Source organism: Rhinopithecus roxellana, chromosome 12, assembly GCF_007565055.1.
Source record: "Rhinopithecus roxellana isolate Shanxi Qingling chromosome 12, ASM756505v1, whole genome shotgun sequence".
Lineage (NCBI taxonomy): Eukaryota > Metazoa > Chordata > Mammalia > Primates > Cercopithecidae > Rhinopithecus > Rhinopithecus roxellana.
Genome location: NC_044560.1, coordinates 115,255,286 through 115,280,058, shown reverse-complemented (window position 1 = coordinate 115,280,058; position 24,773 = coordinate 115,255,286). Strand labels below are relative to the sequence as shown.

At 52.5% G+C, this 24,773-nt stretch overlaps 1 protein-coding gene across 5 annotated transcripts; it reads left to right on the top strand.

Moving 5' to 3' along the window:
• Positions 1–1,191: 1,191 nt before the first annotated feature.
• HSPBP1 (HSPA (Hsp70) binding protein 1) lies at positions 1,192–23,858 on the top strand. Of its 5 annotated transcripts, none has more exons than XM_010379184.2 (8): positions 1,192–1,493; positions 1,826–2,135; positions 5,700–5,904; positions 8,903–9,127; positions 18,823–18,978; positions 19,127–19,223; positions 19,714–19,825; positions 23,404–23,858. In XM_010379184.2, exons 2-8 carry the CDS (start codon positions 1,920–1,922, stop codon positions 23,476–23,478), a joined length of 1,086 nt encoding a protein of 361 aa, XP_010377486.1. In that variant the 5' UTR covers positions 1,192–1,493; positions 1,826–1,919; the 3' UTR covers positions 23,479–23,858. The 5 variants fall into 5 exon arrangements, with proteins under 5 accessions (XP_010377486.1, XP_010377487.1, XP_030768828.1 ...); XM_010379185.2 differs by having other exon boundaries at positions 1,304–1,369; positions 23,404–23,744; XM_030912968.1 differs by having other exon boundaries at positions 1,312–1,493; positions 1,823–2,135; positions 23,404–23,744.
• The last annotated feature ends 915 nt before the right edge of the window (positions 23,859–24,773 follow it).

Here is a 24,773-nt window from a genome sequence, read left to right as displayed (position 1 = left end):
ATTATCCCAGTTATTTGGGTGAGCTCGATGGAATCACAAGAGTATTTGTGAGAAGGAGGCAGGAGGAGCAGTCAGTGATGGAGATGGGAAGATGGAAGCAGAGCTTGGGGTGATAGGGCCACCTGTCAAAGAAGGAGTGTGGCCTCTAGAAGCTGGAAAAGGCAAGAAAAACATTCTACCGGAGAGCCTCCGGAAGCGATGCAATCCTGCTGACAGTTTGATTTCAGTTCTGTGAAACCCATTTTGGATTTCTGCCCTCCATAACTGCAAGATAATAAATGTGTGCTGTTTTAAGCCACCACATTTTTAGTAATTTGTTAACAGCAGCAATAGGAAACTAATATAATAGCACATCCACAGGCCCAGATGCATCTCACAACACAGTGCTGGAAACACCACACACACACACACAGCCTATCTGTTGGGTCTTCCTGTTTCTGCCCAAAATATCCCCCTGCACAACCACGCCCAGCAGGTGATTGATACATTTGTGACTGTGTGCCCGTTTTGCGTTGAGCACAACCTTTTCCTGGAGGAAAACGCCTCCTATCCAGCACCAACATGAGAGTTTCTTTAAGCCCAGTACAGGGCCAACACCTCTGCAGACCGGGCCGCATCAGCACGTGCCCAGGCCTAAACCCCACTTCTGGTGCACGGAGGCCTCGGGCCTCCCCACCAAGCTGGCTTCTCTGGCGCTCTGAATCTTGCTGGGCTCTGGGGCACTTTGCTTCCGGCTCCAGGCCTCAAGAATCCTCTCCTCTCCACCTGTCAGGGCATGGGGAAGAGTCCATGAGCGAGAGGCTGGGTGATGAGACGGTCCATGCCCCAGTTCCATTTGACAGATGGAGAAACTGAGGCTGAGAGAGGGGTTGCCGGGGGCCCAAGGCTCACAGGCCAGCCATTACAGTTGCGACCCCAGGGCTCCAGTAGATGGGGTGGTGGCCCCAGTGGAGGCGAAAGTCAGATTAGGGGGGCGAGGCCCCAAACCTTCTAAGGATGACCGACAGCAATGAGTGGGAGGGGCCTGGAAAGGGGGCGGGGCCTAACTGGGAGAAGCTGAAACGCCTAGAGCAGGTGCAGGAATAGTAGTGTGGGCGGGGTCAGACCTGGGGGCGGGGCACACTTTAGAACAGGGGTGGAGCTTGCAATAAGTATCGGGGGCGGGACTCGCTGAGGTGCGAAAACTGGGCCGGGGCGGGGCTTTGACCAGCGACTTGAGCGTGAAGGGGCGGGGCCCGCACGAAGGCGCGTCCTAGCTTGGAGGCGGGGCCTGGATGGGAGGGGCGGGGCCGAGGGCAGTATCCGGCCAGGTGAGAAGAGAGTAACAGTCGGGCAAGCAGCTTCAGCGGCATCCACGGCACGAAGTTGGGTGGGTACGCCGGGCACTTCCGGGTGAAACTGTGCGTATTTCCGGTTAAGATGGCGGCGCCCAGTAGAGTCAGGTGCGGACGACTTTGTCCGTAGGAGCAGCGGCAGCTTGAGGACCCTGGGAGGTGAGATCCGCCCTATTCCGGCGCCCCTCTTCGGAGAGGAGGGAGAAGACTTGTTGCTAAGGAGACCAAAGGGCGGGCTTGTTGCTACGGAGGCGGGGCAGTGAGGTTGCTAAGAGACGGGACGCACGCACTGGAGATGGGGAAGGGGGGTTGTTGCCAGGGAGAGTGGGTGGGGCGTGTTGCTAGGGAGAAAGGAGGTGCTTATGACTTTGGGGAAGGGTCTTATGGGTATGAAGGAAGGAAAACGGGCTGTGGTTGAGTGGGCTGGGGGCAGAGACGTTTGGGGTCATGGGGGGGCGCCGAGCTCCCCTAAAACGCCACCTTCTCAGCAGACCCTCAAGAATCGACCCATCAGGACGACAGAGCTGCTTCAGCGGTGACCACCTTCTCCCCCTAACACGTTCTTCCCTTCTTCACAAACGGCCCATGTCAGACGAAGGCTCAAGAGGCAGCCGCCTGCCCCTGGCGCTGCCCCCGGCCTCCCAGGGTTGCTCTTCAGGGGGCGGCGGCGGCGGCGGCGGCTCCTCGGCTGGGGGCTCGGACAGTTCCCGGCCCCCACGCAACCTCCAAGGCTTGCTGCAGATGGCCATCACCGCGGGCTCTGAAGAGCCAGACCCTCCTCCAGAACCCATGAGTGAGGAGGTAAAAGATGGGGACCCAAGAAGCTGGGGTGAGGGGCCTGGGGACAGAGGTGCCTTGGGAAGTGTGACCTGGGGAGCCACAAGAAGACTAGGGTCTTCTTGGGTGGCAGGCATCCAGGTGTGGAGGCATTGTAGGCTATAATTTGTGCTAGATGGGGTCGTCGTTGACTGAAGGTCAGATCTCAAGAGAGTCTGGGGGGGACATATCCTTTCCAGAGCCAGACTGACCTGGATTCAGCATTGTCCAGCTGTGTGACCTTGGATATATTACTTCATCTTTCTGAGTCTCAAGTTGTTTATTTACAAATTGATAATAATAATAACTACGGTATAGGGTAGTTCTGAGGTTCTACTTTAAGTAGGGCTGCACACAGTGTCCAGCAGACAGACAGTGCTTCTGAAGACAGCAGTGTGTTTTCATGAAGAGCACAGGCTCTGTAGTCAGACTACTTGTTTTTTTTTTTTTTTTTTTGGTGTGGGGTAGGGGTGGGGGACACAGTCTCGGTTGGAGTGCAGAGGTGCAATCTTAGCTTACCGCAACCTCTGCCTTCCCGGTTCAAGCAATTCTCGTGCCTCAGCCTCCCCAGTAGCTGGGATTAGAGGCATGGGCTACCATGCCTGGCTAATTTTTGTATTTTTAGTAGAGAAGGGGTTTCACTATATTGGCCAGGCTGGTCTCGAGCTCCTGCCCTCAAGTGATCCATCTGCCTCAGCCTCCCAAAGTGGTGAGATTACAGATGTGAGCCGCCACGCCCAGCCTAGACTGCTTGGGTTTGATTTCAGGCTTTGTCAATTGCTGACTGTGTGACCTTGGGTAAGTCTTAACCTTTCTGTGACTCAACTTTCTCGTCTGCGAAGTGGGGATAACAATGATACATACCTCATAGAGTTGTTTTGCAGATTAATAGGAATAGTTATTATATATAATGTTTAATTGGCAATTACTGTATACAGAGCATTATGCTAACCCACTTACATACATGACATCATTGAACCTTTACGACAGTGAGGCATGAAACAGGCACAGAAACATTAAATAGCTCACTCAAATTTACTTAGAACTGTGACTAAGGAGACCTCTGCTCCCCTCCCTCACCCCCCAAAATTCCAGCAGTCACTTATTAGCTCTCATCTCCTTTTTCTCTGAGATAGAGTCTCACTCTGTTGCCCCGGCTGGAGTGCAGTGGTGTGATCTCGGCTCACTGCAACTTCTGTCTGTCAGGTTCAGGCAATTCCCTTTGCCTCAGCCTCCTGAGTAGCTGGGATTACAGGCACGTGCCACCATGCCTGGCTAATTTTTGTATTTTTAGTAGAGACGGGGTTTCACCATGTTGGCCAGTCTGGTCTGGAACTCCTGACCTCAGGTGATCGGCTCCCCTCAGCTTCCCAAAGTGCTCGATTACAGGCGTGAGCCACCGCTCCCGGCCTCATATTGTTGTAAGGCTTTATTCTGATAAGTCTCAAATTTATATCTCTAGGCCAGTGATTCTTCACTGGGGGTGATTTTTATTCCCCAGGGGACAATTGTGTGGAAACATTCTTGGTTGTCACAACTGGAGGAAGGGGGATACTGGCATCCAGTGCGTGAAGGCCAGGGATGCTACTCAGCATCCTGTGGTGCACAGGACGGTCACACCACAGAGAACTATCCAGCTCAAAGTGTCAGTAGAGCTGAAGTTGAGAAATCCTGGTCCAGGCTGCACCTCCGCCTGGGCTTCAGGCAGCTTCCTCAGTCTTTTGCCTTGGATGTGTAATAGATCCCTCAAATTTGACACATTTGAAAATGGGCTGAAATCCCTGCTCTTCCCACCCCAAACCTGCTTTTCACACCATTTCCCCATCTTTTTCTGGTTGCTCAGAACAGAGACCTTGAAGTCATCCTTGACCTCTCTTTCTGTCACACCTCGTATCTCACTAAATCAAACGGGCTCTCTTTTCAAAATAAGTCCAGGGTCTGACTATTTCTCCCCACTCCTCTCTCCTTCCTGCTCCACACTGCCTTCTCTCCTGCCTGCTCCCAGCCGTAGCCTCCTGTTTCATATTCCTGCACCTGCCCTTGCCCCTCCTCCGTCTGTTCTCAATCAACAGCAATGCGGGTGTCCCCATTCCTCTGCTTAGAGCCCTCTGGCAGCTCCCACACCTATTCAGAGGGAAATCCCAGGTTTTTACAAAAGTTTGCAAGACCTGATATCACCTGCTCCCCTCCCCATCCCTTTCTCCTTGCTCACTCTGCCTCCACCACGCTGGCCTCCTGGTGGTTCCCTCTGCCTGGAACCACTTCTAGATGTGGCCTGGCTCAGTCCCTCACCTACTGCTTTTCTCGCAAGTCACCTCCCTGGGACCCTCAATGACCAACCCATTTCTTTTTCTTTTCTTTCTTTCTTTTTTTAGAAACAAGTTCTCACTCACTGCAGCCTTAAATTTCTAGGCTCCAGCCATCCTCTCCACTCAGCTTTCTGAGTAACTGGGACCACAGGCATGCACCACCATGCCCAGCTAATTTAAAACTTTTTTTTGGCCGGGCGCGGTGGCTCAAGCCTGTAATCCCAGCACTTTGGGAGGCCGAGACGGGCGGATCACAAGGTCAGGAGATCGAGACCATCCTGGCTAACATGGGGAAACCCCATCTCTACTAAAAACTACAAAAAACTAGCCGGGCGAGGTGGTGGGCGCCTGTAGTCCCAGCTACTCGGGAGGCTGAGGCAGGAGAATGGCGTGAACCCGGGAGGCGGAGCTTGCAGTGAGCTGAGATCCGGCCACTGCACTCCAGCCTGGGCAACAGAGCAAGACTCCATCTCAAAAAAAAAGAAACAACTTTTTTTTGTGGAGATGGGGTATCGCTGTGTTACCCAGGCTGCTCTTAAATTCCTGCGCTCAAGTGATCCTCCTGCCTCAGCCTCCCAAAAGTGCTGGGATTACAGGTGTGAGCCATCGCACCCGGCCCCGACCTGTTTAAGTCTGCAGCCACAGTTTGGCACTCCAGATCCCCCACTGTGCTTAATCTTACTTACCCCAGGACGTTTATAATCTCACCACGTCAAATGCTACACGTTTTGCTTATTTTCTTTATTGACTGCTCTTCAACCTGAATGTGAGCCCCACCCCCAGGGCAGGGGTTTCTGTCTGGCCCAGGGCTGCCTTTAGTACCTAGAAAAGTGTCTGTGAATAAAATAGATGTTCAGTTGATTCTGTTGCCCAGGCTAGAGTACAATGTTGCGATCTCGGTTCACCTCAACCTCTGCCTCCCAGGTTCAAGTGATTCTCGTGCCTCAGCCTCCGGAGTAGCTGTGACTACAGGCTCGGACCATCATGCCCAGCTAACTTTTTGTAGTTTAGTAAGATGGAGTTTCACCATGTTGCCCAGGCTGGTCTCAAACTCCTGAGCTCAGGCAGCCTGCCCACCTTGACCTCCTAAAGTGGTGGGATTACAGGCATGAGCCACAGCGCCCGGCCAATATTTGTTGACTGAAGGAACATCAGCCCTCAGTTGGCTGTCTTTATTAATGGCTGTTCCTTTTTAATTAATGACTGATAGATCTCCTTTCCTCCTTGCCTTGGTCCCCAGAGGCGTCAGTGGTTGCAGGAGGCCATGTCGGCTGCCTTCCGAGGCCAGCGGGAGGAGGTGGAGCAGATGAAGAGCTGCCTCCGAGTGCTGTCACAGCCCATGCCCCCCACTGCTGGGGAGGCTGAGCAGGCAGCCGACCAGCAAGAGCGAGAGGGGGCCCTGGAGCTGCTGGCCGACCTGTGTGAGAACATGGACAATGCCGCAGGTACCCCACTTCCCCTGTCGGGACGTCCTGCCCCTCTGTACATGTCCTGCTGCCTCTCAGCTCTTGGCCCTACTCTTGGGGATCACACCATCAGCCTCCCTGCTGCCCTCTCACCATCAGCCTCATTGCCTCCATTGCCATAAGGAGCAAGGCTCTTCCTCACCCTCATGGCAGGTGGGGTCCCCCACTTCCCTGATCAGTTCTGAGGTGGCTGTTTCTCTCCTAGTCCTCTGGGTGTCCACTGCCATTCCCCAGAGTACAAGGGAGAAAGTGGCATGGGTGGGGTGGCAGAGAAGGCCTCTCCAGGGCGACGTTTGATCAGAGACCTGAAGTGAGGTGCGAGTTGTGGGATGGTCTCTGGGAAAAGCATTCGAGACAGCGGGAACAGCCAGTGCAAAGGCCCTGAGGCCAGAGCGCGCCTGGTGTGTTCAGGAACAGCAGCCAGGCCCTTGAGGCAGAGTAGAGGGAGTGAGGGGCCAGGCGTAGGAAACAGCGTGGGGGTGGGCAGGGCCTCGCAGACCGAGGTAAATGCTGTTTTACTCCAAGCAGCGGAGCTGACAGAAGGTTTGAGGAGAGCCCACTTCCATTTGGAGGGGTTGTGTGGTGTAGCCATTGAGGGTGTGGATTTGGGGTGTCACTTCCTTGGTTCATAGTTCAGGCTGTGCTGCTACATGGCAGTCTGGTTTGGGCAGGTCCTGGTTACTTCCTCTTGTACACAGGCTGGTGAGAATGGGCTGAGAGAAACCCCTAGGCCCGCACAAGCCGAGGCACAGAGTACACGTAACATGTCAGGCATGGGAGTCAGGTGTCTTCATTTTGGACAGGGGCTGGACGGCGTTTAGGAAGCCCCCCTCTATGAGTGCATTTAGTGCCCTGAGAAGACCCACAGTGCCGTCGCCACCTCCCAGCTTACTTTTCCCCAGTGTTTCCCAGTCTTAACCCGGCAGAGAACTCCCGCTCCAGTCCGCAGGATGGCTTTTAACGAGTTTGCTCTTTCATTCATTTTGTGCTTGTTCAGGAAATATCTGTTGAGCAGCTGCTGTGTGCTAAGCGTCCAATCACAGCAGCAGCAATTTTACACCTTATTAGTAATCAAATGAGAACGAAAGCCAAAGATACCACTTCCTCCCTGGCCTATGCGCCGTCTCTGTATATAAATATAAATATGTATGTGTATCTTTTCTGTTTTAATGAAGATGCGCAGTGCTGATGAAGGTGGGCTGAGGGGAACATCCTCCCACATGGCCGTCTCTACCACTTACTGTCAATTCACAGTGTTGTGCAACACTACCTGTATTTCCAGAACTTTTCCATTGCCCACAAAGGAGACCCAGCACCCATTAAGCAGGCCCTCCCCCGGCCCCCTGGCAACAACTAATCCGTGTTTTGGGTCTATGAATTTGCCCATTCTGGACATTTCATATAGATGCCTATAACATGTGACCTTTTGTGTCCGGCTGATTGTGCTAAAGGTGTGCCCATGTTGTGGTGTGTGTCAGAGCTTTATTCCTTTCTTTTTTTTTTTTTTTGAGTCAGTCTCCCAGGCTGGAGTGCGGTGGTGCAATCTCAGCTCACTGCAACTTCCACCTGCTGGGTTTAAGTGATTCTCATACCTCAGCCTCCCCAAACAGCTGGGATTACAGGTGCATGCCATCAGGCCTGGCTAATTTTTTTTTTTTTTTTTCCTGAGACGGAGTCTTACCCTGTCGCCCAGGCTGGAGTGCAATGGCATGATCTCAGCTCACTGCAACCTCTGCTTCCTGGGTTCAAACAATTCTCCTGCCTCGCCCTTCCGAGTAGCTGGGATTATAGGCGACCGCCACCATGCCCAGCTAATTTTTGTATTTTTAGTAGAGATGGGGTTTCACCATGTTGGCCAGGCTGGTCTCGAACTCCTGACCTCGTGATGCACCCGCCTCGGCCTCCCAAAGTGCTGGGATTACAGTCATGAGCCACCGTGCCTGGCCAGGCCTGGCATTTTTGTATTTTTAGTAGCAACGGGGTTTTGCTATGTTACCCGGGCTGGTCTTGAACTCCTGGCCTCAAGTGATCTGCCCCCCTTGGCCTCCCAAAGTGCTGGGATTATAGGCTTGAGCCACCATGCCTGGCTGCTTCATTCCCTTTTATGGCTGAGTAATACTCCATTGTACGGCTAGAACAGTTTTTATTTATCTCTTTATCCTTTAAGGACATTTGGGTCATTTGTGAATGATGCTGCCATGAACCTGAGTGTGTAAGTATCTGAGTCCCTACGTTTGGTTCTTTTGAGTCTGTGCCTTGGTGTGGAATTGGTAGGTCACAGGGAATCTTGTGTTTCACTTTTTGAGGAACGGCCATGCTCTCCACCACCACTTTATTTATAAAAACCAGAGGTAGGCTGTGGTTTGCTGACCCTGGGGACATTCAGATTGTCACAAAAACCAGGATCAGTCCTGGCATTTAGTAGTCTGGAGCCTGGGGCCCTAATGCCCCAAGTGCCAATGGAATCCAGTTGTACTGGGCTTGGAGGGACCTCTGGTTGGGTGTTTGGAGAGAACCAGGTCCCTGTGGGAGCCAGCCTGGCATTCCCGGCCTCAGCAGCTGTGGCAGTCAGCTTAGGGCCAGCTTAGCCAAGCACCACAGACTACTGGCTTTAAAAACAGAAATGTATTTTCTCACGGCTTCAGAGGCTAGAAGTCTGAGATCAGGGTGTGGGCAGGGCTGGTTTCTCCTAAGCCCCTCTCTCCTTGGCTTGCAGAAGGCATTTTTTGTGTCCTCCCTCCACGTTGTCCCTCTGTGGGTGTCTGTGTTCTCATCTCCTCTTATCAGGACAGCAGTCAGATTGCATTAGGGCCCACCCTGAGGACTTCATTTTACCTGAATTATCTCTTTGAAGATCCCATCTCCACGAACAGTCACATTCCAAGGTCCTGGGGATCAGAGCATCAACCCATGCATTTTGGGGGGCACAGTTCAGTCCCTAACATCTGGCCTCTCTCTGCTCCCCTCTGTGGCACAGACTTCTGCCAGCTGTCGGGCATGCACCTGCTGGTGGGCCGGTACCTGGAGGCGGGGGCTGCGGGGCTGCGGTGGCGGGCGGCACAGCTCATCGGCACGTGCAGCCAGAACGTGGCAGCCATCCAGGAGCAGGTGCTGGGCCTGGGCGCCCTGCGTAAGCTGCTGCGGCTGCTGGACCGTGACGCCTGCGACACGGTGCGTGTCAAGGCCCTCTTCGCCATCTCCTGTGAGTGTCTGGGTGGGGCTGGGGGCAGGGGTGCTGGGGGTGTCGGGTGGGCCCTCGGGATCTGCTGGGGCAGAGGGAGAGGCATCTCCTTCACTCGTTTATTACCGTGCTTGTTGGGCCTCTGGCACCTGAGTGCTGCAGGCAGAGTGAGTGGTGCACTCGGCCAAACCCCCTGCTAGCCACGCAGCAGACATGACCATGTTGGGAGGAGACTGCCCGGCCCTCAGCATGAATGCTTTGCACGCAGCAGTTTTTCAGCTGGGCACTGTTCACACTGGGGCTGGTTCACTCTCTCAGGGGCCATCCTATGTACTACACGACATTGAGCAGTATCTAGTGGGTGGCCTCCATGCCATGGAGAGACACTGTCACCCCACCTACCGCAGCATAGATGCCCCCAGATGTCATAGAAAGCCCCATGGTCAGAACCCCTGCTGTACATGAATTCTTCTTCTTCTTATTTTTTTAATTTAACCTATATAGAGACAGGACTTGCTTTGTTGCCCAGGTTAGTCTTGAACTCCTAGCCTCAAGGGATCCTCCTGCCTTGGCCTCTGAATGTGTTGAGATTACAGGTGTGATCCACCATGTCTAGCCACAAATTCTTTTTATCCTAATGGCCTGTGAAGTGGGACCGTTTGCATCTTCATTTGACAGGGGAAGAAACTGACGTGTGGGCAGAGGGACGTGGCCGGGTTTGTGCAGCTCCACAGGGCAGAGCTGGCCAGGACTCCCCCATACCCTGCCTCCTGGGACACAGGGGCCAGGTCGGGGCCAGGGATGGGACAAAAACCAACATCTGTGGGGCAGTTTCTCCATGCCAGGTGTTGACTGGCTGAATCCTTGTGCACACCTGCTGAAGTTGGGCCCACTGTGTCTCCTCCACACGGGAGGGATCAGGCCAGGGAGTCTGGAGAGGACACACAGAACCAGGGTCCCAGCCCGGGGGAGCTCTTCGTGTGTGCTGGATGCCTGCCTGCATGTGCTGTACTAGTGCCGCCACTGGGCTGTTTCCTTTTATTTTCCCTAACAGCTTTATTGAGATATAATTCACAGGCCACACAATTCATCCTTTTAAAGTGTGTAACTTCGTACTTTTGGCCTGGCATGGTGGCTCACATCTGGAATCCTCACACTTTGGGAGGCCGAGGCAGGAGAATTGCTCAAGCTCAGGGGTTTGAGACCAGCCTGGGCAACATAGGGAAACCCCTGTCTCTACAAAAATTAAAAAATTAGCTGGACGTGGTGGTGTGTGACTGTAACTCCAGCTACTCAGGAGACTGAGGTTGTAGGATCACCTGAGCCTGGGAAGTTGAGGCTGCAGTGAGCCATGATTGCACCTCCAGCCTGCGTGACAGAGCAAGACCTGTCTGAAAACAAACAATAAAACCAAAAAACAGCGTAGTACTTAGTATATTCACAGTGTTGTGCAGCCATCATCACTTTCTAATTTTAGATGAGATCAGGCGCGTTCAGGCAGTATGGCTGTCGGCAGTCGCTAATTTCAGAACATTTTCTGTTTTTCTTTCTTTCTTTCTTTCTTTTTTTGAGACAGAGTCTCATTCTTGTCATCCAGGCTGGAGTGCAATGGCATGATCTTGGCTCACTGCAACCTCCTCCTCTCAGGTTCAAGCGATTCTCCTGCCTCAGCCTCTCAAGTAGCTGGGATTACAGGCGCCTGCCACCACACCCGGCTAATTTTTGTATTTTTAGTAGAGACTGGGTTTCACCATGTTAGCCAGGCTGGTCTCGAACTCCTGACCTCAGGCGATCCACCCGCCTTAGCCTCCCAAAGTGCTGGGATTACAGGTGTGAGCCACTGCGCCTGGCCAAAATTTCAGAACATTTTCATCCTTTCCCCCAAGCAGAAATTCTGTACCCGTTAAGCAATCAGTCGGCATCCGTCCTCTCCCCCAGCTCCTGCAACGTGAATCTACTTACTGCCTCTAAGGATATCCCTCTCCGGGACATTTGTACAAATGGAATCCCACACTGTGCGGCCTTTTGTGCCTGGCTCCTTTCATACAGCGCAAGGTCTCCGAGTGGTGGTGGGTGGCAGTGCCGCTGGCTCCTTTCCTACAGCGCAAGGTCGCCGAGTGGTGGTGGGTGGCAGTGCCACTGGCTCCTTTCATACAGTGCGAGGTCCCCGAGTGGTGGCGGGGGTGGCAGTGCTGCTGGCTCCTTTCATACAGCGCGAGGTCCCCGAGTGGTGGCGGGGGTGGCAGTGCTGTGCTCTTTCTTGTGGCTGAATGTGTCCTGTTGCATGGGTCCACCATGCCCTGCCTCTCCTTCCGCCTGTCTGCTGACAGTCCCTGGTTTCCATCTCTCTCTGGGCTCTCGTGCTCCTGTGGACATGGCTGCACAGGTCTTTTCGTGGACATTTGTTTTGCGTTCTCTTGAGTGTATACCTAGCAGTGGAGTTCCTGGGTCATATTGTAACTCTGCATTTAATCTGTCCGAGGTTGGCTTTTTTTCTTTCTTTTTTTGTTTTTTTTTTTTTTTTTTTTTTTTTTTTTTTTTTTTTTTTTTTTGAGACGGAGTCTTGCTCTGTCACCCAGGCTGGAGTGCAGTGGCTGGATCTCCGCTCGCTGCAAGCTCCGCCTCCCGGGTTTACGCCATTCTCCTGCCTCAGCCTCCCGAGTAGCTGGGACTACAGGCGCCTGCCACCTCGCCCGGCTAGTTTTTTGTATTTTTAGTAGAGACGGGGTTTCACCGTGTTAGCCAGGATGGTCTCGATCTCCTGACCTTGTGATCCGCCCGTCTCGGCCTCCCAAAGTGCTGGGATTACAGGCTTGAGCCACCGCGCCCGGCCTCTTTTTTTGTTTTTTGAGACGGAGTCTCGCTCTTTCACCCAGGCTGGAGTGCAGTGGTGCAATCTCGGCTCACTGCAACCTCCACCTCCCTGGTTCAAGGGATTCCTCTGCCTCAGCCTCCCAAGTAGCTGGGTTTACAGGCACACACCACCATGCCTGGCTAATTTTTTTTTTTTTTTTTGTATTTTTAGTAGAGATGGGGTTTCACCATGTTGGCCAGGCTGGTCTCAAACTCCTGACCTCAGATGATCCAACAGCCTCGGCCTCCCCTAAATGCTGGGATTATAGGTGTGAGCCACTGTGCCTGGCCTGAGGTTGGCTATTTTTTAACTCCAGCAGCCTATGTGGTCATTGAAATGGGGGTTGCGAGGGGGGGGTCCAACACCCCCTTTCTCTCCCTCACCCCCATGTATCCTGAGCCCCAGAATCAGTGTTGTGTTCCCAGCAGATGGTGGCCCCAGCCATGCAGAGGCTGGGAGGAGAACAGGGAGGATTTGGGTAGGAGGAGATTCCGGAAGAAGGAAGCATTCTGATGAAGTGAGGAAAGGAGCTTTGGAGGAGGTGGCACTTGGAAAGTTGCAGCCAAAACTAAGGAGATAGAGGGACCGACAGACATGGGGCAGCTTGGCCACAAAGGGCAGAGGGAAGGACATGGTGTCCCTGAGGGCCAGACCAGGGTAGAGAGGGGCTGGCAGAGTTTTCTTCCAAGAGCTTACATTAAAAAAGAAGTCTTGCCGGGCCCGGTGGCTCACACCCGTAACCCCAGCACTTTGGGAGACTGAGGCGGGCGAATCACAAGATCAAGAGATTAAGGCCACCCTGGCTAACACAGTGAAACCCCGTCTCTACTAAATATACAAAAAATTAGCCGAGTATGGTGGTGGGCACCTGTAGTCCCAGCTACTCAGGAGGCTGAGGCAGGAGAGTGGCGTGTACCCAGGGGGCGGAGCTTGCAGTGAGCAGAGATCACGCCACTGCACTCCAGCCTGGGCGACAGAGCGAGACTCTGTCTCGAAAAAAAAAAAAAAGGTGGGGGGAAGTCTAGGAAGTCTTTAGGCCATCTTGGTGGCTCACACCTGGTCCCAGCTACCTGGGAGGCTGAGGAGGGAGGATCATGTGAGCCTGGGAGGCAGAGGCTGCAGTCAGCTGAGATCGTGTCACTGCACTCCAGCCTGGGTGACAGAGTGAGATCTTGTCTCCAAAAAAAAAAAAAAAAGTCATTACATATTTTTAAAAATCTGTGAGACAGTCACGTGGTTCACCAGGTACAAAAGAGTACATAGCAAACGGTCCCTGTCCTCAAACCTGGTCCCCATTCCAGAGAAAACCACTGTCATGCCAGTTTCTGCTTCCAGAGATTCTGATAAATCTGTCAGGACAAATGTGGGTGTGTGTGGTGTGTGTGTGTAGTGGGTGTATGGTGTGTCGTATGTGTGGAGGTGTACATGGGGTGTGTGGTTGTGTGGTATATATGTAGAGGTGTGTGTGGTATGGGGAGTGTGTGTGTGTGCTGTGTGTGTTGCATGTGTATGTGTGTGGGATGTATGTGCTGGGGGTGTGCATGGATATGTGTGGGGCATGTGCAGTGTGTGGGGTATATGGGGTGCATTTGGGGTGTGTATGTGTGGTGCGTATGTGTGGTGCATGGATGTGCGTAGGGTGTGTGGGATGTGTGTATGTGGTGGCTGTATACGGGGTGTGTGGTGTGTGCATATGTGGAGTATGCCGTGTGTGGTATGTGCACACATAGACACACAGATTCATCTCTTTTCCTCGGATGTGCACGGCTGGGGCAGACCATCCTGACTGTTGCGCACCTTGACCTGCCTCTGTCCTTTTTTCTGAAGCCACAGTAGCTTATCTTTCCCCTTCCTGTGGGTGAGGAATGCAGGAGTGGCCCCCATCGAGGAGGGCTGCTTCTGGCTTTGTGTCTTCATGAGGTTGTGGTCAGCCGTGAGCCGGGCCGCGTTACCCGAAGGTCTGACTGCACTCAGCCCTGTGCGCCGCACCTCGTTAATCCCTCACAATCCTCATCCGAGGGAGGGGTGCTAGAGGTGGGCTTCCACCGTGGCTTGCCCCAGGGCTAGCAGAGTTTTGCTGGCTGTTGGCAAGAAGCTCGGGCTGCTTGCGCGACCTCACCACACGGTGGTCGGCTTCCCCAATGAAAGCTGTCCATGACGCAGGGCAGAGCTCTGGGAGCTCGGATGCCCTTTGTTTTTTTTTTTTTTTTTTTTTTTTTTTGCTTGGGGGTAAAATTCACATGAAAATGTTAAAGTATACCATTCAGTGGCATCTGTCCTTTTTTTTGGTGGCTGCAGGGTATGCCATTGTGTGGCTGTCCAGTACCATTACCGGAGTTCTGTGCTGGGAGCCACTTGCAGGCTACATCCCCTCAGCTCCTGCTGCCCGAGGCGGCGGTGCCAGTGCCATTCCCAGCAGGACAGGAGGGGATGGACTCGCTGCCCCTCTGCTGAGCCACTCCAAAGTGGTTCCATGTTATAGTCTACCAGAGTGGCACAGTTATTACAATCCATGAACCTGCATGCACACACCATTGTCACGCAGAGTCCACAGCTGACACTGGGGCTCACTCTTGATGTTGTACATACTGTGGGTTTGGACAACTGCATCATGACATGGACCCCCCCGTAGTATTATACAGAGGAATTTCGCTGCACTCCAGATCCTCTGAGCTCCAGCTTGTCATCCCACCCCTGAGCTTTTTACTGTCTCCATAGTTTTGCCTTTCCCAGAATGTCATATACTTGGAACCATGCAATCTGCAGCCTTTTCAGACTGGCTTCTTTGGCTTAGTAATCTGCTTTTAAGGTTCCTCCATGTCTTTTCTTGGCTTGATAGCTCATTTCTTTTTAGCGCTGAATAAGCGTAACTTTTTTAAGGGAGATGTGTGGGCTGCGGTGATGACTTTGGCTTTCTCTCCAAAAATGACGGCAGCCATACTGTGATCCCTGCCCCCACCTGCTGCACAGAGAAGAGGGTGAATGCGGCGAGGGTGGGCAGAAGGTGGGCGGTGAGCTGGGGGTTATGGCGATAACCTAGGCAGGAGATCAAGGTTGTGGTAGGGAACAGTGGTTCTCAAACGGGGGCAATCATGTCCTCCGCAGGATATTTAGACAAATGTCTGGAGACATTTTTAGTTGTCACAGCTGGGAGAGAGGGACTATTGGCATCTACTGGGTGGAGGCCAGGGATGCTGCTCAACATCCTGCAATGCACAGGGCGAGCCCCACAACTCAGAATGATCTGGCCCCAGATACCAACCGTGCCCAGGTGGAGAAACCCTGGCGTAAAGGAGACAGGCCTCTCCTGGGTACATTTTGAAGGCAGAGCTGACAGGCCTTGCTTACAGATGAATGAGAGAAGTCTTCGTGTTTTCCACTCCCTGCATGCCTCTTCTCTTTTCTTTCTTTAATTAAATAACATTTGGCCAGGCACGGTGACTCACGCCTCTAATCTCAGCATTTTGGGAGGCCGAGACTTGAGGCCAGGAGCTCAAGACCAGCCTGGCCAACATGGTGACACCCTGTCTCTACTAAAAATACCAAAAAATTAGCCAGGCGTGGTCGGGCATGCCTGTAATCCCAGCTACCAGGTAGGTTGAGGCATAAAAATTGCTTGAACCCAAGAGACATATGTCGCAGTGAGCCAACTGCCACTGCACTCCAGCCTGGGTGACAGAGTGAGACTCTGTTTCAAAACAATACATAAATAAAATAAAATAAATATTTAACCCAATCTGTCCAAACTATTGTAATTTCAATGTGTAAGTAATATGGAATATTAATGAGACACTATATTTTTTGCCACGCTAAGTCTTCAAAACCTAGTGTGTGCATTTTACAAATAAAGCACATCACAACTCAGATGTGAGTTTTCAGCGGTGGTGTGGAGTGTACCAGAGCAACAACGTTGTGTGTGTTTTTCTTTTTGGTTTTCTTTTTGTGTGTGTGTGTGAGATGGAGTTTTGCTCTTTTTGCTCAGGCTGGAGTGTAATGGCATGATCTCAGCTCACTGCAACCTCCACCTCCCAGGTTCAAATGATTCTCCTGCCTCAGCTTCCCTAGTAGCTGGGATTACAGGTGCCTGCCACCATGCCTGGCTAATTTTTTATTTTTAGTAGAGATGGGGTTTCACCATGTTGGCTAGGCTGGTCTTGAACTCCTGACCTCAAGTGATCTGCCCACCTTGGCCTCCCAAAGTGCTGGGATTACAGGCGTGAGCCACCGTGCCTGGTCAATGTTGTGTTTACTGGAGAATATTTTACACTGTTTCAGTTTTTCATTTTAAGTTTAAATGAATTGAACTTAAATGAAATGAACAACTATTTTCCTTAGTTGCACTTGCTGCATATCAGGTGTTTAGTGGCCACAAGCTACTAGTGGCTTCTGTCCTTCTTGGGCAGCCCAGACCTAGAGCCTACCAAGGAGCAGGCACCTTACTGGAGGTGCACCCCAAAGGTCAGTTCTCATCCTGCTGGGAGGCCTTCCAGAGTTCTCATTGCCCTCTGGATAAAGGTCATGCATGCTGTGTAGCCTGGCTCTTTTGGGCCTCAGTTTCTTCATCTGTAAAATAGAATTCTGAAAGCCCACCCTCCAGGAGAATTGTGAGGATTAAAAAGATGGCCGGGCGCGGTGGCTCACGCCTGTAATTCCAGCACTTTGGGAGGCCGAGGCAGGCGCATCACGAGGTCAGGAGATGGAGACCATCCTGCCTAACGCAGTGAAACCCCATCTCTACTAAAAATACAAAAAAAAAAAAAAAAAAAAAAATTAGCCGGGCATGGTGGCGGGCGCCTGTAGTCCCAGCTACTCCAGAGGCTAAGGCAGGAGAATGGCGTGAACCTGGGAGGCAAAGGTTGCAGTGAGCTGAGATCGTGCCACAGCACTCCAGCCTGGGCAAAGAGTGAGACACCGTCTCAAAAAAAAAAAAAAAAAAAAAGATATGGACTGGACACGGTGGCTCACACCTGTAATGCCAGCACTTTGGGAGGTTGAGGTGGGTGGATTATGAGGTCTGGAGTTCAAGACCAGCCAAGCCGATGTGGTGAAACCCTGTCTTTACTCAAAATACAAAAATTAGTGGACTGTAGTGGTGCATGCCTGTAATCGCAGCTCCTTGGGAGTCTGAGCCAGGAGAATGGCTTGAACCCAGGAGGCGGAGGTTGCAGTGAGCCGAGATCTTGCCGTTGCACTCTAGCCTGGGCAATAGAGCGAGACTCCGTCTCAAAAAAAAAATAATGATGCGGCCGGGCACAGTGGCTCATGCCTGTAATCCCAGCACTTTGAGAGGCCCAGGCGGGTGGATCACTTTAGGCCAGGAGCTTGAGACCAACCTGGCCAATGTGGTGGAACCCTATCTCTGCTATAAATACAAAAATTAGCTGGGTGTGGTGGCAAGTTACTGTAATCCCAGTTACTTGGGAGGCTGAGGCTGAAGAATAGCTTGAACCAGAGAGCAGAGGTTGCAGTGAGCCAGATCACTCCACTGCACACTCCAGCCTGGGCAACAGAACGAGACTGCATCTCAAAATGAATAAATAAGTAAATAAATAAATAAATAAAATTAAAAAATAAAAAGAGATGATGCTTCCATCAGTGAAGAAATGGATAAAATGTGGTATATCCATACAATGGAATATTATTCAGCCATGAAAAGGAATGAAGTGTTGATACCACTTACAACATGGATGGATCTGGAAAACACCATGCTGAGTGAAGGCAGTCAGACACAAAAGGTCACATATTTTATGAACACATTTCTATCAAGTGTCTGGGACAGGTAAATCCACAGAGGCAGAAAGCACGTCTGTGGTTGCAGGGCCCAGAGGGAGGGGAAATTGGGAATGACTGCTCATAGGTACGGGGTTTCCTCTTGGGGTGATGAAAATTTCCTAGAGTTAGTGGCGATGGTTATACAGCCCTGCGAATATCTTTAAAAGACTGAACTGTGTGAATTGTGAATGATATCTCAAAAACATTCTTCAAAAAAAGATAATGCTTGCATATGCCGGCCCTTGGCAAGTAATGATGGTGGTGGTTGGTGGTGATGATGACTGACAATGAATATATTGTTAATGGTGGTGATGATGATGGTGGTGATGGTGGTGGTGGTGATGATGATGGTGGTGATGATGGTAGTAGTGATGGAGGTGATGGTGAGATGGTAATGGTGGTGTTGGTGATGGTGGTAGTGATGGAGGTGATGGTGATGATGATGATGATGGTGGTGACGATGGTAGTGGTGATGGTGGTAGTGATGGAGGTGATGGTGAGATGGTAATGGTGGTGTTGGTGATGGTGGTAGTGATGGAACTGATGGTGGTGATGGTGATGGTGGTGGTGGTGATGGTGGTAATGGAGGCGATGGTGATGGTGGTCATAGTGATGGTGGTGGTGATGGTGGTGAGGATGGTGATGATGGTGGCGATGATGGTGATGATGGTCGTGATGGTGGTGAGGATGGTAGTGATAGTGATGATGGTGAGGATGGTGGTGATGATGGTGATGGTGGTGGTGGTGAGGATGGTGGTGGTGGTGGTGAGGATGGTGGTAGAGATGGTGGTGGTGATGATGATGGTGATGGCGGTGGTGGTGAGGATGGTGGTGATGGTGATGCTGGTGGTGAGGATCATGGTGATGGTGGTGATAATGGTGATGATGGTGGTGGGGAGGATGGTCGTGATGGTGTTGATGATGGTGATGGTGGTGGTGGTGAGGATGGTGGTGATGGTGGTGAGGATGGTGATAGAGATGGTGGTGGTGATGATGGTGATGGTGGTGATGGTGGTGATGGTGGTGGTGGTCATGATGATAGTGGTGGTGGTGGTGACTGCAAGCTCAGGACTCTGTCCCCCTCTCCCAGGTCTGGTCCGAGAGCAGGAGGCTGGGCTGCTGCAGTTCCTCCGCCTGGACGGCTTCTCTGTGTTGATGCGGGCCATGCAGCAGCAGGTGCAGAAGCTCAAGGTCAAATCGGCATTTCTGCTGCAGAACCTGCTGGTGGGCCACCCCGAACACAAAGGTGTGGCAGCCCTTGAGTGAGGGCAGGAGTGGGGAGCAGACGCCCTGGGGTGGGTGCAGGTGTGGGAGAAGGGGAGGAACAGGCATCCTGGGGAGGGCATAGGAGATGGGTGGGGCTGCCCCTCTGACCCCTGCAGCCCTCCCGCCAGGGACCCTGTGCTCCATGGGGATGGTCCAGCAGCTGGTGGCCCTGGTGCGGACAGAGCACAGCCCCTTCCACGAGCACGTGCTTGGAGCCCTGTGCAGGTACTTTGGCTCCTTGAGAGGACGGGGCCTGGGGTGGGTGCCCCACGGTGGGGGTGGCTCAGGAATCAGCCCGTAGGGACTCAGGAGTCAGGACCTTCCCTGTGGAGAGGAAGGGTGTGGGGCCAGAAAGAAGTAGGAGTCAGGGAGCCTCAGTTTCCTCACCAGTAGGGCTGGCACAGAGGCCCTGGGGGAGGGAGAGAGGCTTTTGTACAGGCCCCCACCAGTGAATTAGTGTCTAATCAGATGATGCTGGAGCTCTGAACAGCACACCAGAATTGACACACATCAGGCCCTGTGCTGAGCCCCTCAGCACCCACCCTAGGCCAGGGGCAGCGTGAGGTCCGTTCCGCAGATGGGGAAATGGAGGCCCACTGTGGGGCAGCAAGTTGCCCGGGCTCCTGAGTGAGCCGGGGGACGGGGCAGGCGATAGGGTGGGGTCAGTGAGGCCTCTAGAGGGAGGTCCTAAGGGCTGCTCTTATGTCCCTCACAGCCTGGTGACAGACTTCCCACAGGGTGTGCGTGAGTGTCGGGAGCCGGAACTGGGCCTGGAGGAGCTCCTCCGCCACCGCTGTCAGCTGCTGCAGCAGCATGAGGAGTACCAGGTATATGGGGAGGGGATGGGGTGCAAGGAGGACCAGGTGTGGGGGCAGGGGACAGGGGCTCCAGGAGGACCAGGTACATGGGGAGGGGATGGGGTGCAAGGAGGACCAGGGGTGAGGGGCAGGGGACAGGAGCTCCAGGAGGACCAGGTATATGGGGAGGGGATGGGGTGCAAGGAGGACCAGGTGTGGGGGCAGGGGACAGGGGCTCCAGGAGGACCAGGTACATGGGGAGGGGACGGGGTGCAAGGAGGACCAGGGGTGAGGGGCAGGGGACAGGAGCTCCAGGAGGACCAGGTACATGGGGAGGGGACGGGGTGCAAGGAGGACCAGGTGTGGGGGCAGGGGACAGGGGCTCCAGGAGGACCAGGTACATGGGGAGGGGATGGGGTGCAAGGAGGACCAGGTGTGGGGGCAGGGGACAGGGGCTCCAGGAGGACCAGGTACATGGGGAGGGGATGGGGTGCAAGGAGGACCAGGTGTGGGGGCAGGGGACAGGGGCTCCAGGAGGACCAGGTACATGGGGAGGGGACGGGGTGCAAGGAGGACCAGGGGTGAGGGGCAGGGGACAGGGGCTCCAGGAGGACCAGGTACATGGGGAGGGGACGGGGTGCAAGGAGGACCAGGGGTGAGGGCAGGGGACAGGGGCTCCAGGAGGACCAGGTACATGGGGAGGGGATGGGGTGCAAGGAGGACCAGGTGTGAGGGCAGGGGACAGGGGCTCCAGGAGGACCAGGTACATGGGGAGGGGACGGGGTGCAAGGAGGACCAGGGGTGAGGGCAGGGGACAGGGGCTCCAGGAGGACCAGGTGTGTGGGGAGGGGTGGGGTTCGAAGAGGATCATGTGCCGGGGGAGGGGACAGGGGCTCCAGGAGGACCAGGTGTGTGGGGAGGGGTGGGGTTCGAAGAGGATCATGTGCCGGGGGAGGGGACGGCAGCTCCAGAAGGACCGGGTGAGTTGCGGAAGGGACAGGGCGTGAGGAGGATCAGGTGTGAGGGGGGGGCCTGGGGGCTGAGGAATTCCCCAGGTTAGACCAAGTGTGGTAGTGGGGACCCTAGTAGGGGCAGAGCCAGCCAGTCCTTGCCCTTGGGGGCTCTTGGGTCCGCTGGTTCAGGCTTTCATTTATGTTCTCGTGCGTTTCACTCATCCTGCATTCAGCAGACGTTTATTTCACGCCTAGCATTCGTCCCGTGCTGTGTCAGAGTAGGAGAGACAGCAAGGAGACAGGAGCTTTGAGACTGTTAAAGGGTTGACCAAGTCACTGAATTATTATCCAAATTACCTCATACAGTTGTTTACATTAAATAAATGTAAACTGAATATAGTATCACTCAAATGTCTTAATGATTAACTATTTCGTTGAATTGACAAGATATAATTGCCATTTCTAATCAGATGATGCTGGAGCTCTGAACAGCACACCAAAGTTGACACATATCAGGCCCTGTGCTGAGCCCCTCAGCACCCACCCTGGGCCAGGGGCAGTGTGAGTTCCGTTCCGCAGATGGGGAAATGGAGGCCCATTGTGGGGCAGCGACTTGCCCGGGCTCCTGAGTGAGCCAGGGGACAGGACAGGAGATAGGGTGGGGTCAGTGAGGCCTCTAGAGGGAGGTCCTAAGGGCTGCTCTTAGGATGACAAGATATAATTGCCATTATAATGGCAAATATTAACCAGTTATTTTAGGTAAATAACAAGTGACACATAACAAGTCATCAGATATTTAATTAAATAGATAAGGGGCAAATAAATAACTCATTTGATAACTAGACAAGTAACAAATGCTAAATCACAACTAATTAAAATTCAGATAGTTAATTGATTAAGTAATGTATTAATTTGTTGAAGTGAATGAATCAATGCTGGTGCTTCAGCAAAGCCAAGCTTAGCAAACGCACCCACCTCCTTGGGACATTCTATTCTGTTGAGTTCATTCCTGTGTAGACACTGTGAAGTGTCTGTACATATTGAGAGTGTACTACATGGCCGGGCACGATGGCTCACGCCTGTAATCCCAGCACTTTGGAAGGCCGAGTCGGGCGAATCATGAGGTCAGGAGTTCGAGACCAGCCTGGCCAACATGGTAAAACTCCATCTCTACTAAAAATACAAAAAATTAGCTGGGCGTAGTGGCAGGCGCCTGTAATCCCAGCTGCTCAGGAGGCTGAGAAAGGAGAATCGCTTGAACCCGGGAGGCAGAGGTTCCAGTGAGCCAAGATGTGCTACTGCACTCCAGCCCGGGCGACAGAGTGAGACTCCGTCTCAAAAAAATTTTTAAAAAAAAAGTGTACTACATAAGAAATTTTGACTTATGTATACACCCGTGGAAACACTGAAATTAGATTTATAATAGATTTTACTAATGCTTTCTGAATAGGTTCTGTAGTCACATGATTGAAAATACAAGACCCACAGGAGAGTAAACAGTGAAAAGTCTTTCCTGCCCCTCCCTCTAGCTACCCAGTTGCTCAGGTGTCCTTCCTAAGATATTAGGTGCACATGAACAAAGGTGCATGTGAATTCTCCTTTTTCTCTGTGTTATGCAAAATAAGCCTGCCATGCTGTGATGGCTGTTCTGCCCCTTGCTCTGCAGGCATTGCATGTCTCGCTCGCGGCTCTTTTATTTTGCAGCTGTACAGTGCAGATGGCCTCTTTTTTGTAGCATGGTTATGCAGGTCGTTTCTACACTCTCACTATGACAAACACTGCTAAAAGAATAACCTTTTGTATATGTTATTTCATATGTCTGTAGAACAGTTTCTACAAGGGAAATGGCTGGGGTCAGGTATGTTAAAGGTGAAGGTTAAAGGTGAAGGGCCATTTCATTAGCTATCACCAAGCTCCTCTCCACAGAAGTTTAACCATTGACACTCCAGTCATAAGGGTGCCCAACTCCCCAAATCTCGGTCAGGACACAGTGGCCTCGATGAACCATTTCACCTTTTTTCAAGCCGATTGTTGAATAGTACCCCAGTCCAGTTTACATTTCTCCCATGAGTGAAATTTGGCATCTTTTCTCTTTCTTGTGAACTGTTTGTTCTCATCCTTTGCCCACTTATCTATTTATTGGGTGATGGTTTTTGCGAATGATTTTTTTAGGCTCTTTAAGTGTTAAGTATATTAGCCATTTGTGCTATGAATCACAAATATTTTTACCCAACCTCGTTTTCTTTTTCTTTTTCTTTTTTTTTTTTTTTTTTTTTTTTTGCCCTGGGAGTATCTTTTATATTACGTAGTTTAACCTGTCAGTGCTTTCTTTCATGGTTTCTGGGGTTTGTATCTGTAGAAAGTTTTGAACAGTGGTCAATATCTGGGAGTTAGAAAGAACCCAAGAGTGCTGATATGAGGCAGATCAATGGAGTGAGACGAGTCTGGGGGACCTCGGGTTCTAGTTCAAGTAGTTCAGACACCAGTGTGAAGACAGGGAATCATGGATCTGAGCAGTGATTAGAGAACCCTAACCTCTGGTGGGGTGGTGGTGGCTAGGAGAGAAAAGGAGTCACCTCTGGGTGCCAAGAATGTTGGAGGCAGGGTCCAGCCTCTGCACTCAGGCCCTTTGCTCCCTGCCCCTGCCCAATCCAGGAGGAGCTGGAGTTCTGCGAAAAGCTGCTACAGACCTGTTTCTCCAGCCCGACGGACGACAGCATGGATCGGTGAAACCGGGTGGCTTCTTGCCCCTTTCTCCGTGGGAACCCCAGGCCTCTTGCCTCCCTCCCCACCTACAAGGCCCTCTCCCAAGGGATCGCACGGCCTAGGTGCCTGGACCCAGGGCGTGCCAGCCCGTCTCTGTGCAGTCCCTGCAAGGGCCGCTGAGAAAGGCACCAGCTCCTTGGACCCCACCTCCCATGCTCTCACTCTCATCCCCGTTCTCTTGTCCACACAGCTCTTCCAATAAAGGTGTTTCTCTTCCTCCTCCTCCTTCACTGCCGCCTTTGTCACCTCCTTTGGAGGGTGCATGGGGGACGGGAGGAGGGGCACGAGTTTAAGGGACTTGGGGAGCCACTGGAGGAATAATAAAAGTGTTGCTCTTTATCATCTGCAGAGCCATTGTGTCATTTAATCTTCCCTGCCTTTCCTGAGCAAGAGTGTGTGGGACATCTGTCCTTTTTCTGCCACCTGGCAAACCTGAATTCTAGGTTTGAGGAATTTCCCAGGTTAGACATCTAAATCTTCCCTAGGGTAGCCGCCATTTCCCGTCCCAGCATCCTTTGCTGTAGGGTAGTCATGTGACATTAGCTCCACAAATCAGAACTCTCCCTGGGAACATGTTTTGTACACCAATCAGAACCCGCTGGTGGTCTAGCTCCTCTACCAATCAGAGCCCGCCGGTCTTCCGGCCAAGAGCTGGCGGTGGAGGTGCCCACGCCCAGGTTCCGTTTTGGCTAGCGCAGGAGCACACACACCTGCCTTCTGCAGGGGGCTGGCAGAGATTCTGGCGGGAGTGTCTGAGTCAGGTGCCGGTGATGGAGGCTGCACTGTGTCTCAGGAGCAGGCCTATGGCTGGGTGTGGGCTTCATTCCTGACTGCAAAGCACCAAGCGGATTCTGTAGCTTTCTCAGAGATGTGGGATTGGGGTGGGAGGTGGGGGTGTCGGGGGCTGCCTCAACTCCTTTAATAAATTGCTTTTCTGTTTAGCTACAAGAAATTTTGTCATTTGCAGACAAGAGCTTTGACTGCTGTCGTTTTTCAAGAGAGGAGGCTGAGCTCAGAGGAGGCTGAGCCCTGACCAAGTTCACAGCCAGGATTCACCCCTGGGCTAATTCCAGAGCCATCCTCCTTTTACTTTTTATTTTCTTTCTTTCTTTATTTTTTGTTTTTTGAGACGGAGTCTCACTCTGTCACCCAGGCTGGAGTGCAGTGGCTCGATCTTGGCTCACTGCAACCTGTGCCCTCCGAGTTCAAGCAATTCTCCTGCCTCAGCCTCCCGAGTAGCTGGGATTACAGGAACATGC

Coding starts and splice junctions, on each gene's coding strand:
- HSPBP1 (XM_010379182.1), top strand. CDS start 1,782: ATGGGGGGGCGCCGAGCTCCCCTAAAACGCCACCTTCTCAGCAGACCC. Junction 19,224..19,713: donor GTGCTTGGAGCCCTGTGCAG/GTACTTTGGCTC, acceptor TGTCCCTCACAG/CCTGGTGACAGACTTCCCAC. Junction 19,826..23,403: donor AGCAGCATGAGGAGTACCAG/GTATATGGGGAG, acceptor TGCCCAATCCAG/GAGGAGCTGGAGTTCTGCGA.